The 8,617-nt window shown below is 40.8% G+C and overlaps 1 protein-coding gene across 1 annotated transcript in view; it reads right to left on the reverse strand.

Annotated features, from left to right (window-relative positions):
• Positions 1–8,617, reverse strand: part of ABCE1 (ATP binding cassette subfamily E member 1) — a 24,450-nt gene that overhangs the window by 7,370 nt on the left and 8,463 nt on the right. The window contains exons 5-12 of the mRNA XM_018552973.1: positions 7,387–7,524; positions 7,131–7,200; positions 6,419–6,515; positions 6,250–6,339; positions 5,145–5,266; positions 4,493–4,714; positions 3,542–3,601; positions 922–980 (exon numbers count right to left, since the gene is read on the reverse strand). Of these exons, the coding sequence (XP_018408475.1) occupies positions 922–980; positions 3,542–3,601; positions 4,493–4,714; positions 5,145–5,266; positions 6,250–6,339; positions 6,419–6,515; positions 7,131–7,200; positions 7,387–7,524 (858 nt within the window). The remainder of the gene's footprint in view (positions 1–921; positions 981–3,541; positions 3,602–4,492; positions 4,715–5,144; positions 5,267–6,249; positions 6,340–6,418; positions 6,516–7,130; positions 7,201–7,386; positions 7,525–8,617) is intronic.

Below are 8,617 nucleotides of genomic sequence, written 5' to 3' on the forward strand. Positions count from 1 at the left end.
CATATTGATGCTTCTATCATATGGTAGTCCTGCATCTAAAACTTCTTGGTCCTACCTTTTTTTTTAAATTTTCTGTGTTTTGTTTTACTTTATTGTCTTACAATATATTGTCTAGACCTGCTTCTCCCTGTACAATGGTAAAAGTTTGTATTTCTGCCTATTGTAATCTGTACGGTGTTTTGCTTGATATCTTGTCCGTTTGTTATATGGATTTCGGTTCTAAAATCGTAATAAAAGTTTATGAAAAAAATAAACACCATCTTTAATTTAAAATAAAATACACAAATGCAGTGGTACAAAGTTTACTTCAGAATAAAACTGCATGCACAATTTTTTGGAATGCACAGCATTGTGGTAACGTGTTCCAGTGCGGGCTATCACACTGCGGGTGACAGGCGCGTTTGGGGTGTCATTGAAACAAACGGCACTGCAATGCACCTCCCAAAGCAGAATTTGTCAGGACAAAACCGAAAATGACTTCTTTCCCTCCACCTTTTAGAATTTTTTTAAAATAATTGTAATGTAAGCACATGGCGCTTGAATAGCTCCAGCCAGGGAATGACAGCTGCCAGTGGCAAGATTCCGCAGACAGCAGCTCAATGTAAATACAGCAGGTAGTGGGCGGGTGCAATAATTGGCCATTTTAGATTCCAATAGCAGGCTGGCTATTGCACCCACCCACTGCTTGCGGTGCCCTCTTACCAGCGTGGAGGAAAGAGCTAGTGGAATCCAACCAACTAATCGATAATGAGCAGTTGGCAACTATTCGCAATTAGTAGGTTGCAGCCCTAGTTTAGAATTATATGCAATTTCTCAAATTCGATGATTAAGCTATTAAGATTCTGAATTCTTAAACCTAAAATTCACTACAAGAAATGTTATGCCCATCTACTAAATGATCCATTTTAAATGTATACTTACTGTCGACTTGGGGCTGATTTTTTGTGGCTTGTAGCTCACATTAAGGAATGGTACGTCACCTGTAATGAAAGTACACAGTCACTTCAAGCTTATTCTGGATCCCCTCCAATTCATCTAATCTAAGCCATTTTCACATAAAATATAAACTAAATTCTGCACTACTTGCATCAGCAGAACTTCTTACCATAATGCTCATTACTACACCTAAAATATTATTTCTCACAAATATTACACAGAGAACAGCAACCTTGAGGTTGTAATGCCATCTACAGGAGCACTGGGATATAAACTGTAGTCAGGTCAGGCCAAGATAACCTTTTCTAATGCCTGTGTCCCAGTAGGATGGACATTTGTTCTTTAGCTCGGTTGGGAAAAGATTAACCTATTTTTTGCTAGCACTATTTTGTCCAACATTTTTTCTTCCGGACATCGCTGTGAGAGCTAGAGCTGGTCTCTACAGTAGCAACTACCCTCAGCCCATGAGTGCCCTGCTCAGACCCCGCTGGATTGGAAGTTCCAGGTCTAGTCTGGAAGTGACCTATAGGCACTGCATTCCATGTAAAATACTTTCCAGGCCCTGTCTAATTAGTTAGCCTTGGAGCAGTTTCCAGGTCCAGAGCAACTGGCATTGACTAAACGCTTACCTGTCTCTAAAGGCTCACTCTGAGTCAGCCATTTGGGCTGAACACCAAGAGCTACCTTATGGCACAGATTGCTGGGAGCCTTTAAAATCTTGCTCGTTCCTAGTTACTACCATGAAAAGGGTTGAGGCTCAGAAACTCAGCATGGCATCATCCATCGGGTAGAGTGCTCTGTCCCACCATTTAGCATTGAGAAAACATCTTCCCACTGCTGCTCCTGCTTTACAAAGAGTATAGATAAATTCGGATCTTCAGTCTGGTTCAGCTACTTGCCTATAGTGACTTGGGTTACCTATGGCCATCTGACCCCCACACCAGCTACAAGCAGTTGGGTTTTGTGAGTAGGCCCTGCCTTGTACCCTGAGCTATATTGCCACACTGATTTTTGACACAGGGTGGACAGTTCTGCTGTTTTGAGTAGCCCCAACAGGTCCAATGCTGCTTGAAGCACTCCTAATGATTCAGCGGTCTGCAGCCTGGAATCATCTTGCTTTCTGCAACTGGAGTGCATGCAATCTTCAGTCTTTCCTTGGGTGTGTCCCCTTCTATTATTTACAAGGTTTTTACTTCAGTCATATATGACGTTATAGGCCAGATGGGAATCAGGGAAGTCCTTCCTTCCCATCTTTTGGAAGATCCTTGCAAAGGATGAAAGCCTGTCAGGTTGAGGAGTCCTGGGCACTCTGGCATATGGCACTTGTGTACTCTATTGACAACTACGCAGGTGGAACCAGACGCAGCGCAGAACAAAGTTCCTACCTTGCCCCCCATTTTAATCCCAGGCACAGACAATAAAGCAAGCAGGCTTCCTTAGCTGGCATTGTCTAGACCTAGGGGAGTGGTCTCTAAGCCCAGAGGTGTTCCAGGACCTGTCAAAAAGGTGTAGGGCGCTGGTTGTGGACCTTCTAGTCTCAGCTTCAACAACAAACTTGCCAAGTTTGGCTCCAGCTACTGGGATACTCTACCGGAAGCAGTGGATGCTCTGAAGGCTCCATGGGATTAGTACACCCTGATGTTTCTCTTTCCTTCCCAGAAACTTTCTCATCTACTCAATATGGAGGGCATTCCATTAGGTGGTGTTTCTTGTGACAATTGCCTCTGTGAGGAGAGTGTAAAGAATCCTTCCTGGTTTCATACAAGGAGGTGTTCAGGTCCAGAGCTTCCTTCCTACCCAACGTAGTTTGGGCCTCTCACCTCAAACAAAACAGGACTTCATTCTTCTGTCCATCTGTCCGGCTCAATTTCATCAGAAGGAAATTTCCCTCCATTGTCTGGATGTGGATCAGGCTGTCAGTCGTTCAGCTACTGTTTGCTTCAGAATGACTGTCATTCTGAATGGCCCCTGAAAATGTGCACCAGCATTCAACCATCTCTCAGTTGCACAGACAGACCAATATCCAAGCTTTTGGTCTTAAAAGGAAGTGTGCTGATCTCCCTCCAGCCTAGCCACACACACCTGCCATGCCAGTCCTACACAAATTGCAGCAGAGTCCGAGATAGCTGGCAGCGGGCAGACTATTTGGCAAGAAATTGGACAGCTGTAGAACCCTGGTTTGTGAAAGCCAACAGTCGGCTGAACAGAACAGTTTCAAGATCATAGCTGCAGCAGCTATCTTGGTATAACTTCAGGACCACCCCATTTAAATATGTATTGCGGTCCTGAAGTGGTTTATAAAGAGACTAGCTCTGACTAGCATTTTTTTCTCATGCATTTTTATGCACATAGTAAAATGCCATCAAGAGATGGAACATGCAATCTTAAACTCAGAATTGTGAATAGGACATAAGAACTGTAGCACACTGGCAATGTGACCAGGAACGCTTCCCTCTTATACCAACCTGACTGCAGTTTTAACCAGTCAGAAGCCAGACTAGGCTGAGACAGAGGATAGAGCATAGCTCTTCTTGCAAAGTTTTTATTTTAGGTTACGAGGACTTTAAATATGGCATGAAGTCAGAGAGGAAAACATCAACATTACCTCCTTCATCAGGCTTCAGTCTTCCAGCAAGCATTCGAATAAAGGTAGTTTTGCCAGTTCCTGTTTAGAAAGAAGAACACTACATATTACCAGTCTGGAAAGTGCTCTTTCTAGCCTTGTTACTGGAAATTCATATATACTTTTTATGTATGTTTACAACAAACACGCATTCATGTTTAAATGCAGACAGGCATTCATTTTATTAATAAACCTTTGCAGGAAAACATGGGCTGGACTTTATCATAATGCAGATCCACTAAGAAAATGATAGATCGATCTATCCATCTATCTATATCTATCTAACAAAGCAGTGTTGTGATCACTGTAAATTACACCCGTCACAAACTAGAAGTCTGTGTCAAATATTTAGCACTTTCACTGTGACCAAGGCTATTACTAGCATCTTGGTCACTACTACAGGTATATAGTACACATAAATGTCCACAATTCGGCACATATCCCCATGGACATACGTGTTAAAGCTTGAAAAGGTGGGGAGCACAGATCTACACTGTACGGAAATACAATGAATTTGATTGCCACAGGTTTAATCTCAATATGGGCTTTGACTTCACTTATACAGTTGGACTGATCCTGACAATTGAGAGGACATGAGTTGAAACAAAGTAATAGTACATACATGTTCCTAGCCAACCTTGCTATAACTACGATCATTCCCTATTTCGGACTCGCTATCATTTTTTTCTGCTAGTTAAAAGTCTGTGAGCTATCTTAGGCCTGTAAAAATCACTGAAGAATGGCTTATTGTTTTCAAACATGTGATTTGGGCAAGAAGGACAAGGTTGCATAAAGCAGAACCAGCTGAAATAAAATATAAAAAAAAGGTGAGAAGCGCTAACAAAAGGGTCATCTTTAATTTACACTAAGCAATTTGGTTTTCCGGTTTACTAAATAAGGTGAACATTTGTCACAATTTGCACAGGTTCATACCATTCTCTCCCAGCATGACCATGATTTCAGAGTCTGTGAACTCCCCAGCCACAATCCTCATCTGGAACTCGCCCAACTTCTTCTTCATTGATGGGTACTTATACATGCACATCTTCTTCACCTCTTCTTCTGTGGCAGTTTCTGCCACCTTAAAAACCAATGAGCAGTCCCTAAATCTTAAATTTTCTGTGGGAACATAGCCATCCAGGAAAATGTTGATACCTGAAAAGAAATAAGTTTAACACTTTAAAAAAAAAGTTTAGGCATTAGAAATGAGTCATCAGCACATGATTCACTACACACTATTACAGCCTCTCTCCACCAGGGGCATGTGAAAGAGGGGGATTCTGGTGTGAAAATAGCCTACTAGTGTGATAGGGGGTGATTCTGATGTAAAAGAAAGGGGCTCCTAGTGGGAAGGTGGGACTGCCAGGGCTTTGTTTTTGTGTTTATACATGGGGTCCCCCTTAAAATCTATATCAGACCCCTTAGCTTGGAAAAGGGTCTGGTATGAATTTGAGAGACCAGAAGTTGTCGTTTACATTTTTACATGTCAGACTGAGGTGCTTTAGATTTTGCACACTGTTAAAGGATGCCGTGACTGAAAAAAGGTTGGGAAACGCTGATCTATGTTTGAACAGTAGGTACTTACCTTCTCTGACGCTGAAAGGCATGGTGACTACACCATAAGCACTTGGAACACCATACAAGCAGCAAATGAAGTCAGAAAGATAATCCAATACACTGAGGTCGTGCTCTACAACAATGATGTAACTGAAAAATAAAAAAATACTAAAACTGAAATATATATTTTAGATGTTCAACAGAAGCTGTAATATTAGGGAAATTGAGCAGACACCATTTAGTTAAGTACTTTCTTGCCATAAAGATTGGTGGAAGGATTAGAAGCTACTTTAGGTCTTTGCTGCTGTCTGGGTCTGCACAAAGGAGAGCCACAGCAGCAACTGAGGAGACATCCCAACTTTGACAGTTTTGATAGCTCCCCTTTTATTTTAACTAGCAATTTTTTTTTAAAAGATATTTTAACTAGCAATTTACAGTTTCCCTAACCTTTCTTCCCATTCCACAATAAATACACAAAACTAATTGTGGCTGGTGTTGCATTTCATAAAGAAATTCAGTAATTAATATTTGATTACTTCAGTTCTAAGAGTGCAGTGGATACAAGGGCAAAATGTAAATCTGTAGAGATGAAAAATTTCTATGAATGCCTATGTTACCGATTCATAATTAAAATGGTAAACTACAAAGTTATCTGCAACTAAACTAGAACATTTTATTAAATACACGTCTTAGTGCCACTCAGACTATTGACATGCAGGCAGGCAGTACTTGGCTATTGTGGGAAAAAAACGGACAAATATATTTTGTGCCAATACTTTCTTAATTGATCCTCTGAAAGAAACCGGAAATGATGAGGCCGCCATTGCCAAATGCTCTTTCAAGAAACGCGAATGCTTGGCTGTCATGTTGCTCTAATGGCATCCATACTTTGAGTCACTGACCAAAAACAAGTACGCAGATGTGTTCTGACTTTCTAATCAGCATGCTTGTTCTGGGTCAGTAACTAAGTATTGCAGTCAAAAGACAAAACAGGCAACTAGCATTTTCAGTTCAGCAATGGCAGCTTCCAAATGTTCTTCCCAAAGAACTCTCATTTTGAAAGTCTTGAATAAGAAAGTCTTTGAAGTCTTGAATAAGTAATAATACACTAATAGACTGCTTGGTTTCCTTACCGGTCAGGGTTGATCAGTGATCGGATGGTAATGGCAGCCTTAAGACGTTGCTTTACATCCAAGTAACTGGAAGGTTCATCAAACATGAAACTGCAATGGAACAGAACCATAATTAAATTAAGTGCAAACAGACTACTCCTGGTTTATCAGTTAAAACAGATTTTCTTACATGTCAGCTTTTTGGATACAGACAACAGCACATGCAAACCGCTGAAGCTCCCCTCCAGATAGGTCTTCAACATTTCTGTTCCTCAGATGAGTCAGATCTGGAACATCATTGCCATATTCAATATTGAATGCATACAGAAGAAAAAGAGCAACAAAGTAAAACACATACTAAGCCTATAACGGAATAAAAAACAAAGAGTGCAGTTGGCGCAGAAGTGTGATAAAGATAATGGCACAAAAGTGTCATAGTGCCTTCTCTTCCACAGTAAAACAGTGACAAGCTCATGGAGCACACCAGCTTAAGAGACACACGCTGCTATAAATTTAAACATTAAGGGACTAATTTATAATGGAGGGCAAATATCGCTATCTTCACTCCCATATACTGGGCTGCAGTGAGCTATATGCACCCACATCTTATGGCCCAATCATAAAATGCAGGCCGTGGTGTGGAGCCTGCAATGCCCCGCAAAGTTCTCCCCGCTTCTGATTGGAGGTGAGCTGCTCATGTGACAGATAACATGAAAGGGTTTTCCTGCTGGCTTTTTTTGGTCTTTCCCATTTAAACAATAGTGCTCCATCGGCTTTAGAGTCCTGAAGTTTGAAGAGAAATAAGCAAAGCTATAAAGAACATCGCTGTGCTTGATAAGTGTGCAGTGTTAGCTTTGTTTTTAAAAGCAGTGGTATGGCCACAGGCACCAACGAGTACTCACCCAACTGTTTACAAACTATAGTCTGGGTTTTTGTTTCATCTTTTCGATCTAAAATGATTCCCACTGGGCCCTGAGATAGTAAAAAAAAAAAAAAAAAAAAAAAAATTTTATTAAAGTACAAAAAAAAAAAAAAAAAAGTTTTATTACAGTTACTGCATCCTATTGTAGAGGGATATGCCTGCCCCTTCCAAGGTAAATACATTACAATCATTCTCTGGATTGCACAGATCCAGCACAAAACAAATTGCATACATACCTTTGCAGCTTTTGGAATTTGGTCCACATACTGAGGCTTAATGATGGCCTTCAAATCATCCTCCAAAATTTTGGTGAAATAGTTTTGCAATTCTGAACCCCTGAAATAAGTCAATATTTCTTGCCAATCTGGGGGATCCTGTCGTGCAAAGAAAAAAAAAAAAAAGTATAGTATAAAATATATACCAGCTATTTTACTTAACCAAAATGTATGTAAATTAAAAAAAATGTGTGCGCGCACACACATACACCTTATTTGCCAGCGTTTAAATACACCCACTATCTGTCAGCCCGCTGGATGTGCGGTAATACCAGAGTCATATTGTGCAGTGATGACTTCAGCTAGAATCCTCTGCAATGCTACACACTGAACCCCTCAGACTTGAATGTGGCCACCCCAGGAATGACACAGATTGATTTGGACTATTATCAATGTAACAAAAGGATTTGTTTGATTTATGTTTACATGGTTTACATTTTTTGGTTGAAGTTTAAAATATTCTGTATTTATGCAAGAACACGAAACTCAGAACAGTTGGATACATTTGTTAATATACAGATTAAACTCGAATAATTAGAATATCGTGCAAAAGTTCATTTATTTCACTAATGCAACTCAAAAGGTGAAACTAATATACGAGATAGACTCATTACATGCAAAGCAAGATAATTCAAGCCGTGATTTGTCATATTTGTGATGATTATGGCTTACAGCTCATGAAAACCCCAAATCCACAATCTCAGAAAATTAGATTACATGCAATCCAATAAAACAAGGATTGTACATAGAACAATATCGGACCTCTGAAAAGTATAAGCATGCATATGTACTCAGTACTTGGTTTGGGCCCCTTTTGCAGCAATTACTGCCTCAATGCGGCGTGGCATGGGAGCTCTCAGCCTGTGGCACTGCTGAGGTGTTATGGAAGACCAGGATGCTTCAATAGCGGCCTTCAGCTCTTCTGCATTGCTCGGTCTCATGTCTCTCATCTTTCTCTTGGCAATGCCCATAGATTCTCTATGGGGTTCAGGTCAGGTGAGTTTGCTGGCCAATCAAGCACAGTAATCCCACGGTAATTGAACCAGGTCCTGCTGGAAAATGAAGTCAGCATCCCCATAGAGCTCGTCTGCGGAAGGAAGCATGAAGTGCTCCAAAATCTCCTGGTAGACGGCTGCGTTGACCCTGGACTTAATGAAGCACAGTGGACCAACACCAGCAGATGACATGGCTC

This window comes from Nanorana parkeri, unplaced genomic scaffold (genome assembly GCF_000935625.1).
Source record: "Nanorana parkeri isolate BGI_ZX_2015 unplaced genomic scaffold, ASM93562v1 scaffold104, whole genome shotgun sequence".
In the NCBI taxonomy this organism is placed as follows: domain Eukaryota; kingdom Metazoa; phylum Chordata; class Amphibia; order Anura; family Dicroglossidae; genus Nanorana; species Nanorana parkeri.